Here is a 27,586-nt window from a genome sequence, read left to right on the forward strand (position 1 = left end):
GTCCCTACGACTGTCCTGTCTTTAGGTCCGTCCTTACAGCTGTGCATGTGTCCCTATGACTGTCCTGTCTTTAGGTCCGTCCTTACAGCTGTACATGTGTCCCTATGACTGTCCTGTCTTTAGGTCCGTCCTTACAGCTGTGCATGTGTCCCTATGACTGTCCTGTCTTTAGGTCCGTCCTTACATGTGTCCCTATGACTGTCCTGTCTTTAGGTCCGTCCTTACAGCTGTGCATGTGTCCCTACGACTGTCCTGTCTTTAGGTCCGTCCTTACATGTGTCCCTACGACTGTCCTGTCTTTAGGTCCGTCCTTACATGTGTCCCTATGACTGTCCTGTCTTTAGGTCCGTTCTTACATCTGTGCATGTGTCCCTATGACTGTCCTGTCTTTAGGTCCGTCCTTACAGCTGTGCATGTGTCCCTACGACTGTCCTGTCTTTAGATCCGTCCTTACAGCTGTGCATGTGTCCCTATGACTGTCCTGTCTTTAGGTCCGTCCTTACAGCTGTGCATGTGTCCCTACGACTGTCCTGTCTTTAGGTCCGTCCTTATAGCTGTGCATGTGTGCCTACGACTGTCCTGTGTTTAGGTCCGTCCTTACAGCTGTGCATGTGTCCCTACGACTGTCCTGTCTTTAGATCCGTCCTTACAGCTGTGCATGTGTCCCTATGACTGTCCTGTCTTTAGGTCCGTCCTTACAGCTGTGCATGTGTCCCTACGACTGTCCTGTCTTTAGGTCCGTCCTTACAGCTGTACATGTGTCCCTATGACTGTCCTGTCTTTAGGTCCGTCCTTACAGCTGTACATGTGTCCCTACGACTGTCCTGTCTTTAGGTCCGTCCTTACAGCTGTACATGTGTCCCTATGACTGTCCTGTCTTTAGGTCCGTCCTTACAGCTGTACATGTGTCCCTACGACTGTCCTGTCTTTAGGTCCGTCCTTACAGCTGTGCATGTGTCCCTACGACTGTCCTGTCTTTAGGTCCGTCACTACAGCTGTACATGTGTCCCTATGACTGTCCTGTCTTTAGGTCCGTCCTTACAGCTGTGAATGTGTCCCTATGACTGTCCTGTCTTTAGGTCCGTCCTTACAGCTGTGAATGTGTCCCTATGACTGTCCTGTCTTTAGGTCCGTCCTTACAGCTGTGAATGTGTCCCTATGACTGTCCTGTCTTTAGGTCCGTCCTTACAGCTGTGCATGTGTTCCTACGACTGTCCTGTCTTTAGGTCCGTCCTTACATCTGTGCATGTGTCCCTACGACTGTCCTGTCTTTAGGTCCGTCCTTACATCTGTGCATGTGTCCCTACGACTGTCCTGTCTTTAGGTCCGTCCTTACATGTGTGCATGTGTCCCTATGACTGTCCTGTCTTTAGGTCCGTCCTTACATCTGTGCATGTGTCCCTATGACTGTCCTGTCTTTAGGTCCGTCCTTACAGCTGTGCATGTGTCCCTACGACTGTCCTGTCTTTAGGTCCGTCCTTACAGCTGTGCATGTGTCCCTATGACTGTCCTGTCTTTAGGTCCGTCCTTACAGCTGTACATGTGTCCCTATGACTGTCCTGTCTTTAGGTCCGTCCTTACAGCTGTGCATGTGTCCCTACGACTATCCTGTCTTTAGGTCCGTCCTTACAAGGGTAATGAAAAGGGCATGTTTTGTATAACACCAGTAATACAGATGGTCCTAATTCTCAAAGATGACATGTTTCATCTAACATCAGTGACATTAACCTAAAATGTGAATACCACACCATAGGCAGAGGGATATAGAATTGCTGTTGTCTGTCCTCCCGTCTGTAACAAACAATTTTAAGGGATATATCTCAGAAACTAGATAAGATATCAACATGAATCTTCATGGGTGTATTCATATCAATGTGGAGAGTGTATGGCGCACACGAACCATAACCATACGCTTTCTTAAATACAAGGTATTTGCCATTTGTGTTTTTGTGTAATGTAACTTTTCAGGGCTATATGTCAGATACGCTACTAGATTTCCACATGAAACTTCATTGGTGTATAGATATCAATGAGGAGAATTGCAATTTTAGGATTATACCAATATAACAAGAGATTTGCGTCCATCCATAAACACAATTTTATTTGGTGGGGGATATCAATTCAACGAATTTGCTTGTTGATACTTGCGTTGATGTACATGTACTTAGTAAAGAGCTTTGATACTTCCATTCAGCACACTCTCATCACATGACCTCAATTTGACCTTGACATTGACTTGTTTTTGGAGCTGATGAATTAACACTGGCAAGGCTTCCACCGGAGGCACCTGCATTTATTGTTTGTTTGTTTTTTTATTTAAAATGCAAGTTGTTTTTATAGTACCAGATGAGGACAAAATCCGCAAGAGGGCTGGTGAAGCTATTACGTGTTTTAGAGACCTTGTATTCCCTAGCGACTACAACCCGGGAGCAAAGCGGAAAGTGAGTCCTTTTGGTTGGGCAGTGATTATGTGGCTATTTTGGTAATTTTTCTGGTACCAATCAAGTTAGGAAATTTGTGTCATGACTTTGTAAGAAGTTTAATCGGGACTGCAAGTTTTTTATATGTGTTATATTGAATTTGTAATATGTTGATAAAAAATATGTTACAATAACACAATAAAGGCAAGAAAAATTATACATTGAAGAAGAATGTCATAAAATGCAGCAGACAAATTAGCGCCCCGAGCCGATTGTGATGAAGATATTGCGTACATATTTTCTTACAATAACCGAAGCATTCGTTTTATTAGGATCGGAGTAAATGTTTGTGTGTTGTATGAATAGATATCGTTGCAGGAAATTAAAATGATCTGTAAAACTAAATTTATATTCACATCGTACATGCATGATATACATGCTGGCGAATTTGACTGTACAGACATTTTCAATTTCAGAATTTAATATCTGGCTTATTTCTCATTTTTTGACACATGTTCTTTTAAACTTTTATTTTAATTTATATTGAAATATTTGTATATTACGTTTTTTACACATTTTATATAAATTCATAAATATTTGACAAAATCGTGCAGTCCCGCTTTAATAAATTAAATTTATAAGTAACTTAACTTATGTTGTTATGATCAAGGTGAATATAATGTGTATTAGTAATTAGCCAATAGAAATGTAAATAAAGTTTTGCCTTGTTGAAATTTTCAAATGGTTGGCAGTAAAACGACTGGGTTATGCAGCCATATGCTTGTTTACCACTACAAATATAAACCCTTCATTGGTCTTATTCCCTCTTTACAATATTGACAGTTATCTAAAGGTAAAGGTCATACTTTGGTCCAATGAATACAAAATATCCATAAAACAGCTTGTCCCTATTGTAACTGTGTTATCATTCAACTTACTGCAGATGACCACCATCAGGAGACAGCGTTATCTTTGTATCACTGGGCTACCTACCTCAAAGATCAAGGTCACTCTTAATGGTTATAAGTCAGATTTGGCCAAAGAGCTGCTTGTTTTTGACATTAATGTGGTATAAAGATAAAAGTAGCTATGGTGACATATGTGCCCTCTGCCACATGCTATGTTTTTAATACATTGTTTACAAATGTCAAACAAGTATAGCCTTGGAAAGCTCTTGTCTCGAACCAAATAGTTTAAAGGCCATACATGCTATTCATAAACAGGCAAAAGCTCAACTATTATTCCAATACTTGCAATGGGAAGGCAAATACTGTCAACTATTATGTCAATTTGTGCAATGTCTCCTTCCTCCACTGCAGGCTGGGGGACCAGCGGGAGACCCTGCAGCAAAGAAGGCAAAGGCAGAGCAGACCGCAGCAGGACTCGATCTCAAGACTGAGGCAGAGGCAGGCAGGGTGAGTTTGTCCCTGGGCATGAATATACTTAATGCCGGGGAGAAATCTTAACTTAATTTCATAAGTTTTGTGTGTTTTGTTGTTCAAGTTCAAGTTATTACAGTAATATTATTGCAGTCAGTTTACAAAAAAAACTTTTTGGGATGACTGGTTTCCCAGTACTGAGTGGTTATACATATTTCAGTAACTTAAAACTGTCCTTAAATCCTTAGAATGGAGAAAATGGTGATAAAAAAAATCTCATGACCAATCGCCTATTAAGCAACAAGTATATGGACAGGACATGTATCGAACCAACAACTTTTCTATCCTTAATCCAATTTTAACAAATTTATGAAGATTTACTTGTTGGAATTTCATTGTAAACAGACCTGAACACAAAAAAGCCGAAGACGTTATGAATGTTTTTATGGTTTCTTTAAAGACTTGTGAATATGGACCCAGTTTGTGTACTTGCATGCTGTCTATGTTCAGTTTATGAATCTGGACATAGTTTGTGTACTGGCATGCTATGTTCAGTATATGAATATGGGTCCAGTTTGTGTACTTGCATGCTGTCTATGTTCAGTTTATAAATGTGGGTCCAGTTTGTGTACTTGCATGCTATGTTCATTTTATGAATATGGACCCAGTTTGTGCTTGCATGCTATGTTCAGTTTATGAATATGGACCCAGTTTGTGTACTTGCATGCTATGTTCAGTTTATTAATTTTGGTCCAGTTTGTGTACTTGTATGCTGTCAATGTTATGGTTTGTGAATATGGACCCAGTTTGTGTACTTGCATGCTATGTTCGGTTTATGAATATGGACCCAGTTTGTGTACTTGCATGCTATGTTCAGTTTATGAATATGGACCCAGTTTTTACTTGCATGCTATGTTCAGTTTATGAATATGGACCCAGTTTGTGTACTTGCATGCTATGTTCAGTTTATGAATATGGGTCCAGTTTGTGTACTTGCATGCTATGTTCAGTTTATGAATATGGGTCCAGTTTGTGTACTTGTATGCTGTCAATGTTCAGTTTATGAATATGGGTCCAGTTTGTGTACTTGTATGCTGTCAATGTTCAGTTTATGAATATGACCCAGTTTGTGTACTTGCATGCTATGTTCAGTATATGAATATGGGTCGTGTTTGTGTACTTGCATGCTATGTTCAGTTTATGAATATGGGTCCAGTTTGTGTACTTGTATGCTGTCAATGTTCAGTTTATGAATATGACCCAGTTTGTGTACTTGCATGCTATGTTCAGTATATGAATATGGGTCCAGTTTGTGTACTTTCATGCTGTCTATGTTCAGTTTATGAATATGGGTCCAGTTTGTGTACTTGTATGCTGTCAATGTTCAGTTTGTGAATGTGGGTCCAGTTTGTGTACTTGCATGCTGTCTTATGTTCAGTTTGTGAATGTGGTTCCAGTTTGTGTACTTGCATGCTATGTTCAGTATATGAATGTGGGTCCAGTTTGTGTACTTGCATGCTGTCTATGTTAAGTTTATGAATATGGACCCAGTTTGTGTACTTGCATGCTATGTTCAGTATATCAATATGGGTCCAGTTTGTGCACTGGTATGCTATGTTCAGTATATAAATGTGGGTACAGTTTGTGTACTTGCATGCTGTCTATGTTCAGTTTGTTCATAAAATAAATTAATTTATTATTGATTCTTTGATCTGGGAAGGCTGAACTCATGGACTGTTTTAGTTTAAACTTGAAATATATTGAAGTATTAAATGGCTAATTGACATTTTGCATGGCCATACCATGTTAATTTGATCATTCAGTTGACCAGTGAGTAAAAATCAAAATAATCACAATAAAGTGAATATTTGTTAATTAACCAGGTTTTCCGAAGGAAAAAACTGGTTATTAGATTGGCGAATGCGGGCGGGCTGGCTGGCTGGCTGGCTGGCTGGCTGGCGGGCTGGCTGGCGGGCGGGCGGAACAAGCTTGTCCGGGCCATAACTTTGTCGTTCATTGTGAGATTTTAAAACCATATGGCACATTTGTTAACCATCATTAGACGGTGTGTCGCGCGAAAAAATTACGTCAATATCTCCAAGGTCAAGGTCACACTTTGAGTTCAAAGGTAAAAAATAGCCATAAATGAGCTTGTCTGGGCTATAACTATGTCATTCATTATGAGATTTTAAAATCATTTGGCACATTTGTTCACCATCATGGGACGGTGTGTCGCACGAAAGAATCACGTCAATATCTCCAATGTCGAGGTCGCCACGACTAAAAATAGATTTATTTTAAAACAAACTTACAAAGGGGGTTAATTTTGTTTGTTCATTTCAAAAGTTCAGTTTGAGTTGTCTCCCTTTATCAGATTTTTTTTCACAATGAAAACCTGGTTTTGTGACAATTTTGTCCCTTGTTTTAAATGCATTGGAACCATAAAAAAATGTGGGTGTACAGGGATTCCATTTTAGAATGGATATACACTATCTGATATTCAGAAGATAAATAACATAGTATATACTGGAAAAAAACACAATTTGGTTTACATTCTGTCCAGCCAGTGTGTAAACCCCTGAAAACCCTGTTAATCCTGCACCCTGAGTATGGCGCTCATTTAACAGTTTCAATAGAAAATGCATACTTAACATGCTTTGCTTAATCAACATTTTTTTTTTTAAATGAATTGTTATGCAGGGTACAATTAAGCTATTCGTAACCCAATTATGCTCCATAAGTATGACTGGTATTTGGATTTGAGCGATTTTTTTTAGTTATGTTTTTCGATGGAAAAAACAGTGGCGAACAATTTGTCTGGTTTAGAGAGGATCAGGTGTAGAGGGCTTCTATTATGTTACTTCCTTTTATAAGTGGTTACATGAAACCTATTTTCACAAGTGATTGAGCCACACTCAGTTTTATCAGATCTCAAAGGATAGACATTCTTACGCCAAAGCCCTACACAAATAAGGGTTAAAGACAATAATGTACACAATTTGTTTTTTGTATGTTTGGGAGATTCACTTGATTGTTTGTACTTTACTTTATAATATATGAGGTTGTAATTGTACCAATTTGTTGCTAAATGCTGTAGTGGGAAAACAGCATTTGAGTTTCTGCGTTGTTGGCACTGTATGATATCTTTTATCTACTGTGTGTTTCAGCTGGGTAAGTTGACTGTGGCCATCCTAAAGGAGAAGATTAAGCAGGAAAACATCCCGTGCACCGGTACAAAGAAGGCCGATCTTATTGACGCCATCAGTGCCCATTACAACATCGGCATGTAGTGGCTGAGTGGGATATACTGTGTTAACTGTTGGAAGTAAAACTGTGTCATATTCATATAAATTATTTTGTGTCATGGTCAACCCTCAAATGTTAAGTGAATGTGTCGATTGTTTGGCAGCAGTTTGTACTGTTAATGTGATTATGGAGGCCACCAGCCTTGATTGATGTTATTTACTGAATGTTATTGATATCATATACTTTTCTGATAAAAGAAGAGTGTTCATTTGATAGATAAAGGCAATGCTAAAATTTGTATTAAGATACAAAAGTGACATCAGCATTTTTGTGTAAACAGCATTGTATATTTGAAATAGAAAATAATCAAGAAATAAAGGGCTGTTTGTGCACTGTGATGTTCTGTTCTACAAATGACATATTTCTTCCATTAGGAAATATAACTTTTAATTGTCTTGAATACAAACACAAAAATGTCCATATTGTTTTTATGCCCCCGGTAGGGTAGCATATAGCAGTTGAACTGTCAGTCCGTCTGTCAGTCAGTCTGTGAGTCCGTCCGAAAACTTTTACATTGGCCATAACTTATGCAATATTGAAGATAGCAACTTGATATTTGGTATGCATGTGGTTCTCATGGAGCTGCACATTTTGAGTGTTGAAAGGTCATGGTCATCCTTCAAGGTCAAAGGTCAAAAAACAAAATCCCAAGGGAAGTAACAAGCTTTAGAGGGAGATTATTTATATTTTATATCATTTGGCAGGTACAGACCATTTTCACAATGAAAGTAATTTTGTGTAAGGGATATAATTTAAAAAAATAATTAATTCAAAGCGGTGCAATAGGGGGTATTGTGTTTCTGACAAACACATCTCTTGGTTTAGACATAGTTTTCATGAAAACTGGTTAACAATCATACAAGTAGAAATAAATTTAGAAAGCAAATTCAACAGGTTGTTTTTTTATACAATAATGATAGATGGCCGACAATCAGTGGAAATATTTTTATTGAGTACTTGAATAATATTGATGTGTTTTGAATGTGCCACTGCAAATCATACTCTTTAGGCCATGGTTCAAGGTCATCACAAGAAATCTAATGCAAAATCTCGGTCTATTTATGTGTAAGTGATTTAACTTTGTGTGGATTTAGCAACTAAATGACATGCAGGATGCAAGAATCGGTCTTATGCCATATGTAGCCTTAAAAGCTCCAGACCAGCCTGCACATTAAGCAGAAAATAACTTTAAAAAAAAACACCACAAGACCCATTTGTTTGTAACATCTAATGATGGTCAAATCATGAATATGGATGCAAGACTGGCCACTCCACAAAAATTGCATGGTAAATAACATTCTGGCAAAGAAGCATTTCTTTTGGCTCACTTGAGCACAACATGCTCATGGTGAGCGTTTGGGATCCTCTTTTGTCTTTCATGCTTTGTCGTCAACATTTTGCCTTATTGAAACTCTAGAGGCCACATTTGTTATCTGATCTTCATAAAACTTGGTCCAAAGATTTGTCCCAATGATACCATGGTCGAGTTGCAAACTGGGTCAAGTGAGGTAAAAGAACTAGATCAAATTACAGAAAAAGCTTGTGAACACTCTAGATTTGTTGTCCAATATTCATAAAACTTGGTCATAAGATTTGTTTTAATGATGTCTCAGCTGAGTTCCAAAATGGTTCTGGTTCATTGCAAAAACATGGCCACCAATTTGACTTGCATGCCTATAGTAAAACTTTGTTAACAACTAGAAGTCACATTTATGGTCCAATCTCCATGTTACTTGGTCATAACATTTGTTCTTATGATAGCCCGGCTGAGATGGAAATGGTTTCGGTATGTTGAAAAACATGGCCGCCAGGGTGTGGGGCTGTTTTCATTAAATGGCTATTATAAAATGTTGTTTACACTTTGGGAGTCACATTTATATTCCAATCTTCATGAAACTCAGAAACATGAAATCTTCATGAAACATAAAAGTTATCATATGTTTTCTCTAGTTGTAATGAGGATGTTGGTGCATAATGATAAGGATGAGGATGTGGGTGCACAATCAGAATGATGATGATAATGGTGATAATGATGACAGATTTTGTGCATTTAAATTACAAATTATTTGACAGTTGTTTTAATATGATACATTTTCAAATTTCTTGTGTTTGCTTCTTTATTTGCACATGTGCACACATTAGTTACTATGAATAAGATCGAGTGTCAGATGTTTGGTACCTTAAAAGAATATTAATGTTGAATTTCTAGTATATATTCTCATACTCATTTACTTCCTTATAACCGACATTTGTATATGATAACAGATATCAAATTGTGTTTAATTATGCAAAAACTATTAAATGAACACTCAATATATTAAAAAAATACCGTTACTTTCGTTATCTTAAACTGTTCTTGCAAAACTAAGTCGTGACTTGTCATCCCGTATAACATCCAAAGATGCTGACATGCGTATCTTATGATCTCTAAGCTGGACAACAATTTGTGGTAAAATGTCCTTCCATTATTTTTTTTCTGATTATGCTCATGATTAAATTGCTGTTTTCGTATCACTTATATCCAAAATAAACCGTCACAATGGGAAACAATGTTTATTTTTAAAAACATAAAAACATAAACTTCTTAAAACGCATACATGTATATACATGTATCTGCTAAAACAACCAACCCTTCCTTTTCACAAAACAACTCTTGCTTAACATTACTTTTACAGAGGTTAGCGACATCCGGACCACCATGGCCCTCTTGTTAACCTCCGCCATAGGCGGAGGGATATTGTTTTGGCGTTGTCCGTCCGGAGCCATATCTTGGAAGTGCTTTGGCGGATTTCATTGAAACTTGGTATGAGTATATATATGAATAAGAGAATGATGCACGCCAAATGGCATTGTACACCATCTTTTAATAACTGAGTTATGGCCCTTTGTATCTTGAAAAAATGCTTTTTGTGTGTCCGGAGCCATATCTTGGAAGTGCTTTGGCGGATTTCATTGAAACTTGGTATGAGTATATATATGGATAAGAGAATGATGCACGCCAAATGGCATTGTACACCATCTGTTAATAACGGAGTTATGGCTCTTTGTATCTTAAAAAAAATGCTTTTTTGAGTGTCAAATATAACACTTTTGTGTCCAGAAGCATATTGGCGGGGGGATATCAATTCAACGAATTTGCTTGTTTCTTATTATATATGGCATAGAGATTTACTAATTGGTATGTAACTTCAAAATGAGGTTTTAATCATGTTACTTAACACCATGTCTCTGTGGGATTGTTATTATTTATTTATTATTTACGACCCTTGGTCCACATGATAAATGTTGTCTTTATAGGCAAAATCATTCAAACACTATTTCATGATTACACAATAAAGTAAGCGATCTGTGGCCAAATTGGCCTTCGTGGTTCAGTTAGAGGACCGTCCAAATTGCCATTGATTGCATTGTTAAATCGTGCCATATTTTATTGAATATGACGTCATAATATTCTCTAGTCGTCGTGAAACAAATCTTCGTCCTCATTTATGTTATATCGGTATTTGTCTAGCCGTGTTTTCTTTCCATTCTGAATAAGATAGAAGTCGCTTCCTTTTTTATTATAACACGTGAGCTGCGGAGTATGCGTCTCGTTTGTTGCAACTACTTTCAACAGTTTCCCCGTGTTCGGTGATATTTCGCTCACTTTTCCTGCGCTTTCTGTGCCGCTGCAGACTATGACGTTTCCTTCCGGGTCAAGATCGAGACACTTGATTGGCCAATCAAAAGCGAGGTCAAACATGACTTCACCGCGCGTGGTAAATGAAAATAACTTGTCTGGCTTACTTGCAGCTACATATACTCGTTTCTTTTTGAAATCCACAACAATGTGTTCGACAATCAACTGAAAGTAAATAAGTTTTTTATGTCTGCAAAAATTTCAAAATTGAAAGAATCGGTACTTTCTTTTTAATAGGATAATGTAAACAATCCTGAGTTCGAACAACATTTGTATTGTCAATAAATGAACACTGCGAGAAGCAAAGCAACTTGTTTAGGCAGATTTTTTTTCGCTAACACTTATCGGACTTACGCTCAAATGGTTGACTTGCGAACGTACTAGAAATTATTAATGTGCAGAACAAAGTGATATCGTGAACATTATTGATCTAAGATGTCATACCTGGGTGGACCAGAAGTCCGTCTCGCGCACACGCAGGCTGATGCTGTAGTAGAACATCTGCTGCACCACGCCCTCGTGCGTCATCGTCCCGAAATGGTTGCATGTACTCAGTGCGAACTCTTTTTTGTTGTATCTGGTCACAATTGTGTCACGAATGTCGCATTTCACCGTGTGATTCAGCTCTAATTTCATGGGTTTCTTTTTCCGTCTGGCTGTAAACAGGTAGAATTCTATGAAACCGCCCTTAGGGAACGTTATTGCCAGGTTGTTGGAATCGATGCATATGATGTTCTTTGGGTCCCTTTTCAGATCCTGTGTGTGGATTTCTTCCATTTTGTCGGTGCTAACCAGCGAAAGTGTGTATGAAAACCATGTCCTGTTCTTTACTTCAAACACCAGCGCAAGTTTCTTGTCCATGTACGTTGCTGCGATGCAGTCCCTCGTTATGTTCACATCGGGCGTCTTCAGCAGCGCAGTTTTCACGAGTTCCGGCTTGAGATCATCGAAGCTATCTTCTCGTCTCGCGAACAACAAAGGCGGAAGCTCGGCGAGATCTGGCTTGATACTCTGTATAAAGACGTCGCCTAGTTGGTCGAGAGCGCTGACTACGGTATCGAGCGCATCCTCCATCTTCAGTTGTATCGTGACGCACGTCAGCTTCTCCTTCTCGACCTTTACCATGTCGTCGTACTCCTGGAGCTGCGCCTTGAGTTTGTGGAACGTCCGGAACATCTGCTGGTAGGTCCCGTGTTCGAGAACCGTCTCCATGGCGGCATTTGAAGCCTCGATGGAAACGAGAAGCTGCTTGAACCTGTAAGCCATTTCCGCGTTTCTTTTGAAGTATTCTTCTTTGAAATTGAGTATCTTCTCGTCCGCCGTTTCCTCCAGGTACTGGAACAAACGTATAACCTTTGCCTTCATGTTTTGAATCCTTTTTGGAATTTCTTCCGATTCTCGCTTGAGTCCATAATTATTTGTCCGCATCGCTTCGATCATGTCGTTAAGACCCTTCTGAAGGCCTTTCATGTTTTCTTTTAGTTTCTTCTGCTGATCGCCTTGTTTAATCTTTAGACCAAGATCTTCGAACTCAGTAAGGATTTCGCAAGCTTTGTGGCGCGCTATGGTGCAATCGCTACACAGCAGCACGTCATGATTGGCGCAATAAAACCTCGCATCTTGATTCTGGTGGAAGATGCAAATATTATGCTTCTCCAGCGATTTCGCCGTCTCTGATCCGTTCGCCATGCGGTCTGTACCAATTATGCGGTGACTCGAGAGCATTTTAATTTTCGTATGGTTTTCGATACATTCCGCGCACTGAAAATCCTCGCAGTCTTGACAATACGCTACCGCCTCCACCGCGCGCCCTCTCTCGGTACAGGAGCCGCAACACTGCACGAAATTCACGCCGCGTTTCCCGCGTGCGGCGTCTCGCGAGCGGCCCCGAGGTGTTAACCCATCCAGGAGCGGAAGAATATAATGATTGAGCGGGAAATCTTTCACCATGGCATGTGGGTGTTTAAGCACATCCGGCGGCACCGTCTGGTGTTTGCAGATCGGACACTGTATCTTGTCCAACTTCCCGTCCTTCACCGACGACTTAAGGTCCTGTAGATTACAGTTCAGTGATAGTCCTCACGAAACAACCCATATACTAGTAGTTAAATAGCTTTAGGTTATAATACACATTTGAAATAAGTCACAGAGGCATACGTAGTATCTAAACTCTAGTTAAACAAACAAGTTACGCTTGAAGGCCTGTTTCCCTTTTAATATTTAGAATACTTGACATGATGTTGGTTTTGTAGTTGCGTTCGGAATCGGTGGGCACTTAATTCGAGATCGCTTGTATGTAAAGTTTTAAGATTGAAGGCAATTGTTCTTACTTATTCTAGGAAAAATATGTTTTATTAAATTATTTCAATTTTTATTCCACGCTCTTTGTGCAAATGATGTTAGTTAAGGTCCCTACGTACAAAAGTTGTTGCTTGTCAAAATCTTATAAAAAAACTTCTCATAAAAAGCGCATCGTGGCTTATAACGAACATGCTCGTATATAGGGCGTTTTTAAATCATTTTAACTGTATAGGTTTTTATTCATATCAGAATTTCTTAAGAGTTTATATTGGTACATTGTAACCTGTATGTAGTATTCCAGACAGGGCTCACAGAACGTGTGCAGGCAAGCGAGAGCCCGTGGCGTCTCGAATGTCTCCAGACACAGCGGGCACCTCAGCGCCTCTTCCGATCCGAGCCTCTGGATCTCCCAAGAACCCGCTGGCGGCTGGCGTTTCCTCGACATGACGGCCGATTCCCAATAAAATAAATTACTATAATTATACTGGGATTTAAGTGTATCATATTTACAACACGTTGTATTCAACAGTGTGGTTTTCCTTTCATTTGTATTAATTTTATGTTGTGTTTTTGTATGTATTTATCAATCTTATTTACACATTTCGAACGTCGACATTGACATAAAAATGATATGAAAGAAAGCCTTGAAGCTTTTGTTAATAATTATTAGAAATAAAAATATGCATAGTATGATTCAATGTATTTTATGTATTGAAACAATGGATACATGTATGCGTTCAGTGTAACCTTGTGCGCAAGTATATATTACACCTTGAACAATCGAATAGTTATCATATATTGTCCTTGCTTTTAAACAAGTATATAAGCTAATTGAATAAACATCTTGGATAATCGTACTTATAAGTTGTTTTTTACAAACGTTTGGTAGGTTAGTGAAGAAAATCACTTATATTATACCAGTGTTTTACCTTATTATCGATGTTAAGTCCAAAAAATAATAGACTTATTGTAAACGCAAGTTCAGAATTACATAGATATTATGATATAAACCATAACATCATTAAATTTTAAAAACGTTACCAACTATACCACCACTGTTATATGCATATTGATCTTTCATAAATTATTACTCGTAACACTTTAAAACAATCACTTTCTATTATGACTATTGTTTATAGCGGGTCACAACTGGACGATTCTGTACCCTCGGTTTATATTACAAATCTCGGGTTGACAATAGATTGATTCACCCTTTTAATAACTGTGAAACAGTTTTCTCTGTTCCGTAGTTTTCTCAAAGGCAACCCACTAAAATAGTAAGTGTATTGTTCTTACAGGGATGGTTTAATGTCTGTATGGTTTCAATGCACTTGTAAGCATTAAAACTCATTGTAAAGTTTCACCGATTACGGACACAGATCACTAACTCTAGGCCGCTTTCCATGAACGCCTGATATGTTTATAGCCTTTTTTGTTGTGCCCGTGTTGTAGTAATAATATGAGTCGTGTTCTGACAAAACTGGGCATAATGCATGTTCGTAAAGTGTCGTCCCAGATTAGCCTGTGCAGTCCGCACAGGCTAATCAGGGACGACACTTTCCGCCTTAACTTGATTTTCGGTAAGGAGGGACTACCTTGAAACTAAAAATACCATAAAAGCGGAAAGTGTCGTCCCTGATTAGCCTGTGCAGACTGCAAAGGCTAATCTGGGACGACACTTTACGCACATGCATTATGCCCAGTTTTATCAGAACACGACTCATATATTGTTAAACTCACTTCAACATTGGGCAATACGCTTAATATATGATATCATGTGCATATGATTCGTGTTTGTGATTTTCGTCCGTAAAATAAAGTTAGTTTTCCGACACATTATCCATTACCAGTCGGAAGCAATATTTGCCCTATATACATTTCCGCAAACTCATTTTCGATGTCGATCTTTTTCAGAATGCTATTGCTTATTGCTTCTTCTATATATAATATATGTGTGTGTGTGTCACAATTACATATATATATACCGCTGAAAAGTTACGCGAAATTAATGGAAAATACGAACATTTCAGAAGCGCCAACAATCGAAAACATACAAAAACATACAAAAGCAAACGGTAAGTTTGTTGACCATTTTATATCTGAACAACCATATTTTATTAATTTCATTTACATTTAACAATCAGCGATATACATACATAATGATGTGGTGTGCAAAGAACATTAAATATTGATATTTGATAATTATATCACCATAAATGAGGCCACTAGCATCCAAACGCACACGCACTTACACACTCTCACATGCGCAACTGTACCGGGCTTCCTGGGCAAGTATTCACCAACAACTTTGTTATCGATTCTTAGACTTAAGACAGACAGACAGACAGACAGACAGTTTATTCCGACTTATACACAAGTACATCGTCTTCATACTAAAGTATATACATTTTTTCTATCACGTAACTAGGTATAACAACACAATATTAAATAACATAAAATACACATTAACGAGTACAAATACTTATAAACTATCAAGGCGGTAATAAATTGTATTAAACAGTATTATTTAAAATCGTATTTCTAATAACAAGAGCTTCTTTGATATATTTACATACATTGAAAATAACTGATTTATCACAGGAAATTAATAACTTTTGGAATTTATATACTGATGGGTTAATATAAAATATACGGTTTAAATATTTTTTTCTTAAATCCGTGTAACAACGGCATATACATATAAAATGGTATTCATCCTCTAAATCCAAGTCATTACAACATAAACAATAACGCTCATTTCGTGGTATGTTATTTTGGGCGTATCTGCCCGTTTGGATTCTCAACGGATGCGCAGAGACTCTTAATCTTACAAAAAATAATCGCAAACGTCTGGGAACTAAGTCTAAATATGCTTCATAATCCAAACAGCTTTTAATAACTTTGTACATCACTAAAACAGAACTATTATTCAATTTACCGTACCACTCTTGTTTAAAATTATCAACAAGTCTACATTTGAATTCGCTGATAAAACTATTAACTTGTACAACGTTTGGATTTTCAAAAACATAACTAAATCCATAATTATTTAACAAATTCTTTACATTTGAGACCCAGTTTGTACAACCTTTATTACAATCATTCAAGGCTTGTTTATATACAGTTTGCATTATGATATTCTCATTGTTGAGAACCTTAAACCAATATTTAACAATTTTAACAAATCTGTTTACATACAATGGGAATCTACCTAATTCTCCATAAACAGCAACATTACATGTATTTATTTTCACCTGCAGCAATCGTTTACAGAATTTCAAATGTATACGTTCAATATCATCTGACTTGGTGAAGCCCCATACTTCTGAAGCATAATTTAATATAGAACCCACAAATGAGTCAAACAACTGACAAAATATTTTTGGTTTTATGTCAAATTCTTTGCATTTAAACAATAATGTATTCATGACTTTAAGGGCTTTACCAACCAAATGCTCCTGAGTAAGATTAAAACTTCCGGTATAATTTAACACTGTGCCTAAATAATTAAAGTTGTCAACCACTTCAATAATATTACCATTGTATGTCCAGTTTTCGTTATCTTTTAGTCCGCCCCTCTTCCGAAAAACCATTATTTTTGTTTTATCAGTGTTTACATTTAACCCCCAAGAATTGCAATATAAGTATAAGTTATCTAAATGAGTTTGCACTTCAGCTGGTGATTTGCCTAAAATAGCCATGTCATCCGCAAATAATAATAAAATTAACACAATATCTTCTATATTCAAGCCAGAGTTAATGCTATCTTGTAGGTAGAGTTCAAGGTCTTCAACAAATAAAGAAAACAAAATCGGTGACATTACCTCCCCTTGTCTCAGGCCAACAGCATAACTAAAATAATCTGAGTAAGATGAACATGATTTAACACGAGACTTGACATTTGAATACATATCCTTAACTATTCTAAGCAATTTGCCTTGAATACCAGACTTAAACATTTTCAGCCATAATGCATTACGGTATATACTATCGAAACATTTTAACATGTCGACGTAAATTACATACAAACGTTTATTTTCATTTAAATAATTTTGAACAATTGACATCAGTATAAAAATAGCATCAACAGTCGAATATCCTTTCCGAAATCCGCTTATTTAAAATCGTGGAAAATAATTTTGAAAAACAACTTACTAGAGTAATCCCTCTATAGTTATTGACATCGTTTACAGAACCTTTTTTATGCAAAGGGATTATAACGCCTTCTGTCCACTTATCGGGAAAGAAACCCGATACAAAGATACCGTTAAATAAGTCACACAAATGGGCAGATAAAATATCAGCACATTCAATAAAATATTCATTCAAAATACAATCACTGCCAGATGATTTATTACGTTTTAAATGTTTAAAGGGGCCTTTTCACAGATTTTGGCATTTTTTAACTTATTCATTAAATGCTTTATATCGATAAATGTAAACATTGGATCGTAAAAGCTCCAGTAAAAAATCAAGAATAAAATTAAAAATAGGAAAAGAACATTGCCCGGACCAGGTTTCGAACCCGTGACCCCTGGAGTCCTGCCAGAGTCCTGAAGTAAAAACGCTTTTACCTACTGAGCTATTCCGCCGAGTACACATTCTGAACGTATTTTATACCTTATATAAGCAATCTTCGTAGTTTCACAAAATTTAACGACAAAAACAGAACTCTCCAAATTATTCAATCGTTTCGCGTTGCAACGCTTTATAATTTTTAGGTTTTAAAATCGTCAAAAGATGCATATAATGGCTCTATTAGACCATGGTAAATGTTCAGTATTACTGTTTCCTCACAAATATCATAACTAAAACGAAAATTTGCGAATCTGAAACAACTTTTTTCAATTTTGTCAATTTACCAAAGCGTGAAAAGATCCCTTTAATTGCATACTTAACTTCTTCAACAGATATAGGTACATCAAGTTCAGGAAATGTTGAATTTTCTAGGTTAAAATCATTACTTAGACAGAAATCTTCTGCTTCAGTATTACAAAAATCAGACATATTGTTACTAAGATTGTTAAAAAACCTTGTAAATTCTTCTAAAGATATTTTGTTATTTGTGACGCTATGTTTTGATTTAAAAAATCGCCAAAAGTCTCTTGGTTTGTGTTTCCTTAAATTTTCAATATTCAACATTTTTTGTCTATAACAAGAGGCTTTCTTCTTACGAATTAAATCTTTATAGTATCTCTTACTTGAACATAAACAATCTCTATTTGTATCTGATTTACAAGAGTTAAAAACACGTAAAGCGGCGTGGTACAAATTTCGTGCATTAACGCACTCATGATCAAACCATTCCGCATGCTTTATACAGGTATTTACATTGAAACTAGGGTTTGTACTATAAACACGGCTTTTGGAAAATAACGGGTCCGCAACACTGCGAATGGTATCAGTAAAACTATTCAAAACGTCGTTAATTGATGAACGACTTGAAAAATCTATATGTTGCACAATATTATTAAATGTAGGTAACAATGAAATAATCCCTGAGCGAAATTGCTCAAAATTTAAGAATAAAGAAAATTCTATAGACTGAGAAAAGTTCTCAACTTATTCACTAACTCTTAAGAATAAAGAATTTTCTTTAGAATTTAAAAAATGCGTCGGGGTGTGTTAAGAATAATTCTTTAAGATTCCAAGATGGCTTCACGTGCGATGCGCTATGCTTACTCCCAGTTCGAAAATGTAAACAAATGCAGCAGCTATACATTTACCTTCGTGTCATGACCACTGGATCCTTCCATCTGGTCATAGGAGACACTATACGGGTGAACAATCATAGATGCTGCCGACGAGTTGAAACAGCAATGCTCGACCAGCTCGCCGAGAAATTACGAGTTCAAGCAATGAAGAGTGTAAAACTCAAATTTATATTTCAGTCTATTGCCGATGTTACGTGGTTTTCCAAATGACATTGACTTTGGCGAATTATCAAAGAGAAATCATTCAGTTGCATACAGTTTGGGACATTAACGTCATTGTTCCATAAGCAAAATATGCAGTCAGATGATGATTTTTATGTAGGGTTGTATAATCAAATGATGTACATACTTTTTTAAATACAGTAAATTTATAACTGTATATATTTTATTTATTGCATTGCACTTTTTGCATTTATGCCAGATGAAAGTTAACAAGACATGGACATACGTTAACAGAAGGGCGATATCAACCGACTTAAGTCCACATTGGATGCTTATTTCATTTCATTGCTAAGTCACAGTTTATGTAATATTAATGACAGTTTTTAATGGACATGTGTATATAAAATGTGGATGAGCATGACATTTGGAATAGTTCATTGTTGTTAATCAATAAATATCAATAGAATACTATAATAACGTACTTTTTTGATTGTGTGACCCTCTAGGGGATATAACAATGTAACGATTGTTGTATCACATTTACTCATGAAATTGATCACTTTTTTACTGCCTTTTATTTGTTGGTCGAATCTTACACCTCTGTCTTATTTTGAAAACAAATCCTTATAAACAACATTTGAGACTTTCTTCGAAAAGTTTCCAATCAATTGGAATCAATTAGTACATGTGTGATTAATTAGTGCAATACGAGTTTATTGCGAAACGGGCTGTCATTTCTGTTTTTTACATGGCAATAAGACACTGCAACCCGTTTTGCAATAACATTATAGGATTTTTTGGGTTAAAGGGGCCTTTTCACAGATTTTGGCATTTTGTTTAAGTTTGTCATTAAATGCATTATATTGATAAATGTAAACATTGGATACAAAAAGCTCCAGTAAACAATCAAGAATAAAATTTAAAAAAAGAAAAGAAAAAAGGTAACACACAGCAGGGCTCGAACCACTGACCCCTGGAGTTCTGGAGTAAAAAGTCTACCACTTAGACCACTCGGTCAATCTTCCGAAAACAATGCCAGATGTATGTTATTCTTTATATAAGCAATCCTCGTAGTTTCGCAAAATATAACGACAACAACAGAACTCTCCAAATTATTAATTCGTTTCGCGTTGCAACGCTTTATAATTTTCGGGTTTTTAAATCGTCAAAAGATGCTTATAATGGCTATTTAAGAGCATGGTAAATGTTCAGTATTACTGTTTCCTCACAAATATCGTAACTAAAACGAAAATTTGCGAATCTGAAACAACTTTTTTCAATTTTGTCAATTTACCCAAACGTGAAAAGACCTCTTTAAATTCGCTAAATCAGGAAAATGTTAAGATCACTGTTAAACATTCTGTGTTTGTGTATCACATTTACTCGTGAAATTGGTCACTTTCGATGTATGTTCTTTTTTTGGTCGAATCTTACACCTCTGTCTTATTATGTACAAACTCCCTAAATACGACATTTGAATATTTCTTTTTAGCGTTTCAAATATACATTTGTGTATTTGAATCAATAAGTTCATGTGTAATGTGTTTATTGCAAAACGAGTTTAGTGCAAAACGGGTTGTTATAAATAAAATGCACATTGCAAGAAAACACTGCAACCCGTTTTGCAATAAAATTATGCACTTCTGGATATTCTTCACATAAATTCCCAAATCGGTGAATATCACTTAATATATATTTTAAGCCTTGTTTTATCATATTTACCTTAGAGACGACATTTGAAACTTCTTTTATACCGTAGCAAATCAATATGAAACAATTAGTATATATGTGATGATTTTATTGTGAAACGGTTTGTTAAACAAAATTCACATTGCAATAAGACATTTCAACACGTTGTTCCATAAATTATTGCATTTTTGCGTTATCTTAACTTAGTACTAAATTGTTTGAAATCACTTTCGATGCACATTCTGTGTTGTTTTATCGATTCAAATCTCGAAATTCACCACCTTTCATGCGTTTTAATTTTTAGTCTGAACTCACAGTTTTGTCTATTTTTTAAAACAATGTTATTTAAATACAACACTTGAAACTCCCTTTCAACTCTTTCAATCCATTTGAATTAATTAATACAAGAGTGATAATTTTATTGCAAAACGGGTTTACTGCAAAACGGGTTGTTATAAAATGTTCACATTGCAATAAGACACTTCAACCCGTTTTGCAATAAAATTATTGCAAATAAATGTGCGATGATTTATTGCAAAACGGGTTTATTGCAAAACGGGTTATTGTAAAAAATCAAATTGCAATAAGACACTCCAACCCGTTTTGCAATAAATTTTTGCAAAACGGGTTTATTGCACAACGGGTTGTTACATAGCTCATATCGGCTTTATTTTGGGGACCTTTAGTATCCGTGCACACCATATATGCAGATCAAAATAGTTTTGTATTCAGCAAATATCAGAAATAAAATCACATGAAACATTTTATTGTTTATCGTCATTCAGTCCCGATCATCCGCTTACTATCACTTCATAACAATGGCCTTAATAGGCATAACGTAAGTAATTGTGCAGTATCCTTTTACGTACAAGATAAGGTTCCTTTACGTTTGCTCTCACAATGCATCTCTGCATTTGGTTTATGCTTCAGTCACAAATAATCCGTTCGCCGGAGCCGTCCATCGTCCGATGAGTGATACAATTTAATACCTCAGTCGCAAATAGAGACCGATCAACGACGACGTATTATCAAGCTCATCGGGCTGGCGCTCGGCCGATGATCACACTGTCGCCGGGTCACATTATAGCATCGTGCGGCGTCCGGATTAATTTTAAGTCTCACTTACAATTTCACCCGCCGTCGGGCCCGGAAAGGAATCGAGTCGAGATCGAAAAAAGATCGGACAAAATCTAAAATTGGATAAGAAAGAAAGTTTCTTCTTTGAAAGAGATTCAACAATCACTAGGCACGTTGAACTTTGTTGGAGTGTGTGTTACAGCGAGCCGTATATTTATCAACAGACTATTGAACTAGCTTAGGGAGGTATCAATCTCTTGCACGACGGTTACATTACATTCACCTCTGTGTTGGGCTCAGAACGGACTATTGTTATGAAAGCGTCTCATTCATGTCATGATCATACCAAGCGTTCATCATTGAGGTTACAGTATACTAAACAATCTCTTGCACGACGGTTACATTGCATTCACTGCATTAAAGAAAACCATCTCATACCATGATATCTTATATCAGTCTTAATTCATTATTATAAAATTGATATGGTTTTTTGATGTTAAAAAACCAACATACATACACACGTCGAAGCAATTCCTAACGTCACTCAATAAACATTATGTTCAATTGTTTACATTTGTAAAGTGCGTGGAATGATTCCATCTGCGTAAATGGACAATAAAATAGTTACAAAGAGTTGCATTAAAACTCGCATGTTTTTGCACGATTTATCGTACATTTAAAAGTCATATTTCTTAATTTAATGCATGCGATCTTAAATATCCAATCAAATATACGTTGAATGCGTTTGTTCGGTTTTAGCTATTTGGTAGACAAAGTGGCACCCTGAGCCTTTCGCAGAGTTGTATGTGAGAGCAAGGAACGACAACTCTGCGTGGAGATTGGGGAGGTATATGCATTGAACTGTGAACATGATTGTCATGCAATACCCTATGAAGTGAAGTTGGATTTAAAATGGTGGAAAACTTTTTAGCCATTATACAATGGTATTTCAGTAATTTCGGTAGAACAGTAGTCTTCTCCAGATGAAACATTCTCTTGTGATTCTTGTTTAAGTGGTTGTATGAGATTCTTACAAGGACATTATTTTCATGCAATTATCCCCACATTCATACAAGAATTATAATAACATGTAAGTGCATTAGAAATGTTGACCATTGTAGTGTGTGTACATCTATGGCATATGACATTTACAAGTAAAAATATTGTAGTACAATGTGATAGCACGACTGTGTGTGTTGCTTTAAATATAAGGAAAAGCAAAGTGTGCGTTTATGCAAAAATATTTGAGAGAAAATATATTTTGCAGCTTTAAGTGAATTTGAAATAAAGGCGGTGCAAATATCTAATGTCGATAACAGGACAGCAGATCATTTGTCTAGGTGGCATTTGAATTAAACAAAAGTTGTTACTTTGTATAATCGTTTTGTACAAGAACAAGATTTTACATTTATTAATCCTTACTAGTGTATCATGTTGTTTCAGACAGACAGATGTCTCAACTTGGTGAGGACTTGAGAGCATCAAATAGACGAGCGTTTACTGAGGCGTCCAGGAAAAAATGAAGATCCAGTGGGAATCATTTCTTTTGTTTTGATGTCATTTTGGGTTGGTTTTTCTTCCTGCGTCAACCCTTACTTTACAATTATATGTACAGTTTCTTATTTGTGACTGAGGCATCTAACCTTTAAAGGAGTTTATAGAATGCTATTTCATCAAGTTAAACCAGCTGTAGATCTACCCATATCTCCAGAACTTTTGCTTAAAATGTATGCAGTATTAGATAATTCTGACATAAACTCATCCGATTTCTGGTGTTTATTTGTTTTCGCCTTTTTTCTATTAGCTAGAAAATCTAATTTAGTTCCAACAACGTTACATCGAGGGTGATGTTTCTTTTGAACAGCATAAATTATATGTTCAAATGAAATGGACAAAAACTATACAATTTGTGTGTATGCTCAAATTATCTATTTGATTTACAATACTTCTTGTTCGAATTGGAAATTCAATAATGATATTATTTGAATTAATTTGGATGTGTAACAAGGACAATACAATTTAACTATTATTGAATTTGTTATGTATTGTAGTTATAACTTTATATAATTTCTCACTGAGGAAAACTTAAGGAAAGATATTGGCTAATTTTAATCTTCAATTATAATGTTTAATTTATGACGCAAGTTTATTCTGGTTCAAAGTTGTTACTTTACCTGTCTAACAATAGATTTCTGAGCGAAGTTAATATTCACCTTTTTATGATTGGTCGAAAAAAATGATATCGCATATTTTTTCTGAATTTGGAAGTATTTTTGTCATCTGGGATTTGAATAGTAGAACCAGTAACAAATATGATTATATTTAACATGACACAATTAATTCAGTAACTGATGATGTAGATTATTCACCAGACCAAGCCTTTGTTAGGGCCTCAATAGATAAAATACACAATAGTCATGGCATTAAATTACTTGATCTGTGTAAGTCCACTACACTACGTATTATCAATGGTAGAATGGACGATAGTTGTTAATACCCGTTTTTTCTCGAATAGAGGTTCTTCTGTAATTTATTTTCTCTTGACCAAAGAAAGCAAGTTTCCATTATTACCAAACTTAACTGTATGTGATTTTAACGAATGGAGCGATCACGCTCCATTGCAGTTCTCATTGTATTGTTATAATTATTCCACTAGTAACAATACTTTAAATGACATTTATGAATTAACATTTAGCTAAATCAAATGTTTTTGCATTAAATTTCATTGGGAAACTTCATGAATTTCGTGCAGGAATTATTTCCCGTCTGCCCGTTTTTAATGATATTGTTGAAAATCTCGATTGTTCAAGTAAACTGTCAATTAACGCACCTGTAGAAAAATTCACTAATACAATTTCAAAATCTTTTTCTGACAGTAATAACAAACGTTTTATGTTGACAGTTGTACGAAACACGCCGATTGGTTCGATAACGACTGCGTAATTGCACGTAATCAATACCATGACGCTTTAATATGTTTTAACTTGATTAAATCTGATTTCAATAGATTAACGTTGTGTGAAAAGAAACGACATTATAAGCAATCAATTAACAAAAAGAAAAGGAATGCATTTAAACAAAAATGATAGAAATTGAAAGTTTAAAAAGTAAAAAGCCTAAAGAATTTTGGAAATATTTTCAATCTACAAACAAAACAAAAAGCAATAACATTTCGGTACATGCATTCAAGGATTATTTTGAAAATTTGAGTAACACTAGTTCTAATAATTAGAATACAGAAGCTAAAGAATTTTGTTCAAATAATGATTTTAACGATGAAAATTGTACTTTTCCAGAACTAGACCAACCGATAACTTTAGATGAAGTTAAGAATGCAGTTAAATGCTTAAAACTTAATAAAGCGACTGGTAATTATTTTATTTTAAATGAACATTTTATTGAAAGTATTGATATTTTATCCAATCAATGTGTGATATGTTAAATAGTATTTAGTTTCCGGCTATTTTCCTAAACAGTGGACGGAAGGCATTATCATCCCTATGCATAAAAGGATCTGTTGATGATGCTAGTAATTATAGAGGGATAACGCTTATGAGTTGTTTTTCTTAGTTGTTCAGAACCATTTTAAATAAACGTATCGAATTGTTTTGTGATGATAATGCTAAAATTTCCGATGCACAATTTGGCTTTAGAAAACGCTGTTCAACTGTTGATGCTGTTTATATCTTGATGTCTGTTGTGCAGCATTTCTTAAATGAAAACAAACGTTTATATGTTGTATGTATACGTTGACTTGCTTAAATGTTTAATAGTATATATCGTAGTACATTATAGTAAAAAAATGTACAAATCTGGTATACAATGTAAAATTATTAAGAATAATAAAGAATATGAATGATAATATTAAATCTTGTGTTAGGTCGTGTACATCATATTCTGAATACTTTAGTTATGCCGTCGGTCTAAGACAATGGGAAGTTATGTCCCCGATTCTATTTTAACTGTTTGTAGAAGATTTGGAACTTTTTACAAGATAGCACATTGTCTGGGTCAAATATAGACGACATAACATTTATTTGATTATTATTTGCGGTTGACATGGCTATATTTGGCAAATCAACAGAAGAATTACAGAACCATTTAGATAACCTTTACCGGTATTGTAATTCTTGGGGGCTAAATTTAAATACTTCAAAAACAAAAATAATGGTTTTCGAAAAAGGAGTAAAATTAGACAAGATGAAAAATAATTGGCAAAATATAGAAATCGTCGATAATTTCAATTATCTTGGCACTGTTATCAATTACATTGGACGTTCCACTTTAAATCAAGAACATTTGGTTGAAAAAGCCCTTAAAACTTTGAATATTTTACTTCATAAATGTAAAACAGTATGATCTTAGGCCAAAACTATTTTGTCAGTTGATTGATTCTTTTGTTGGGTCTATTTGTTGCTATGCCTCTGAAATAGGGGGGTTCAATAAATCAAAAGAGATTGAATGCATTCAATTACAATTTTGCAAAATATTGTGAAATGTTAATATAAACACGTGTAATGCTACAGTATATGGTGAGTTAGGCAGATACCCGTTATATGTAAATAGATATGTATTCATTGTTAAATATTGGTTAAAATTGTTACCAGTAAAAATAATATTATACAAACTGTGTATATCCAAGCATTGAACGATTGCAATAAAGGATGCAGGCATTGGATTGCAAATGTTAAACAATTGTTAAACGAATACGGATGTTCACATATTTTTGAAACTGCAAATATAGCTAACAGTAACTTTTTTGTATTTGAAATTATTTATGAAAATGAAAATGACGTGCAAATCTTAGAAATTGTTACGCGTAAAGTCAACAAAAAATCCATTGGCGATTCAAAAGTGCGCGACCAGTGGCGTATTTAGGTGGGGGGCTAGGGGGCTAAAGCCCCCCCAGCTGGCTGGCTAGATATGATTTAAAAAAAATGAGCCCCTTACAGTTCCAATCCACTTGTGTATTTCCTGTCATATGCCCCTAATTAGGCCATTAACAGCTGTCAATTTGTATGATTAGCCCCCAGGCATGTGTACAGACGATCTAACCTTCGCCAGCTAAACTGCACGCTTCATTGACTGTAAGTGATAAACTGCGCTATTTGATTGGCTGAAGGAGATACATTCAACTCATGAAATTCATCGATACATTTAGCTATAGGTAAATGTTTTCAAATGGCTGCCGGATGGGACTTGTGAAAAATAATATCCTCCAATTACCTTCAGTCGAGCGGTTAAGGAAACAACTAAAATAATTTCTGAATGAATTCAAACATTGCCGCAATAAACGATGTACCTAAAAAGATTTATTTCATTCCTGTTAAATCCATGTCAAAATTGCTTATTTAGAGCGTGTTTAACCACACAAAGCCGATAGTTCCATACACATCCGCAAATGACATACACTTCGCGCGTTGTTTACCTTGAGTCGAGAGGTAACATCCGAAAAGCGAGAGTACTCGATTGCAATAGACATCAGGTCAACAAAACTTCGAAAATTCGATTCACTGAACAAATTTAGAGAAACCGAAAGATTAATTTTACTTTTATTATAACTTTTATCTACAATTTAACAAGTTTCTGTTTTAACGGTCGATCTTATTTTGAGCAACATTGACATGAAAAAGTGCTCAAGAACTGAAAAAAACAACGTTCGCTATTTGTTCCAATACAATTTCGGCATATATATTAATATTAAAAGATTTGATAAAATTATCATCAAATCGGGACAGGGTATACCCACTGAACATGTGGATATCGGCATGTCTCATATTTTCGCGATGTGCGCGCACAGATTGTTCCATGCAACAATTTCTGGGAATCGTGAAAAAGTAAACGAATTTTCTTTAAAAT

At 35.7% G+C, this 27,586-nt stretch overlaps 2 protein-coding genes across 4 annotated transcripts in view; one reads left to right on the forward strand and one right to left on the reverse strand.

Moving 5' to 3' along the window:
* LOC127843731 (X-ray repair cross-complementing protein 5-like) overlaps window positions 1–9,207 on the forward strand; it is a 57,344-nt gene extending 48,137 nt beyond the window's left edge. For all 3 annotated transcript variants that reach the window (XM_052373481.1, XM_052373487.1, XM_052373477.1), the window contains exons 18-20: window positions 2,341–2,441; window positions 3,740–3,835; window positions 6,967–9,207. In XM_052373481.1, coding sequence (XP_052229441.1) covers window positions 2,341–2,441; window positions 3,740–3,835; window positions 6,967–7,089 — 320 coding nt within the window. In that variant the 3' untranslated portion in view covers window positions 7,090–9,207. The remainder of the gene's footprint in view (window positions 1–2,340; window positions 2,442–3,739; window positions 3,836–6,966) is intronic.
* Window positions 9,208–10,559: 1,352 nt separating this feature from the next.
* LOC127843980 (uncharacterized) lies at window positions 10,560–13,531 on the reverse strand. Its single transcript, XM_052373963.1, has 3 exons — window positions 13,369–13,531; window positions 11,229–12,836; window positions 10,560–10,949 (listed from the first exon to the last, which is right to left on the reverse strand). Exons 1-3 carry the CDS (start codon window positions 13,528–13,530, stop codon window positions 10,560–10,562), a joined length of 2,160 nt encoding a protein of 719 aa, XP_052229923.1. The 5' UTR covers window position 13,531.
* Between the last annotated feature and the right edge of the window lie 14,055 nt (window positions 13,532–27,586).

Source organism: Dreissena polymorpha, chromosome 1, assembly GCF_020536995.1.
Source record: "Dreissena polymorpha isolate Duluth1 chromosome 1, UMN_Dpol_1.0, whole genome shotgun sequence".
Taxonomy (NCBI): Eukaryota; Metazoa; Mollusca; class Bivalvia; order Myida; family Dreissenidae; genus Dreissena; species Dreissena polymorpha.

Excerpts from the sequence above, each read along its gene's own strand:
- LOC127843980 (XM_052373963.1), bottom strand. The coding sequence starts at position 13,530 with ATGTCGAGGAAACGCCAGCCGCCAGCGGGTTCTTGGGAGATCCAGAGG. Across the intron at positions 12,837-13,368 it reads GTCTGGAATACTACATACAG|GACCTTAAGTCGTCGGTGAA; the intron begins GTTACAATGTAC and ends TGTAATCTACAG. Across the intron at positions 10,950-11,228 it reads CGGACTTCTGGTCCACCCAG|TTGATTGTCGAACACATTGT; the intron begins GTATGACATCTT and ends ATTTACTTTCAG.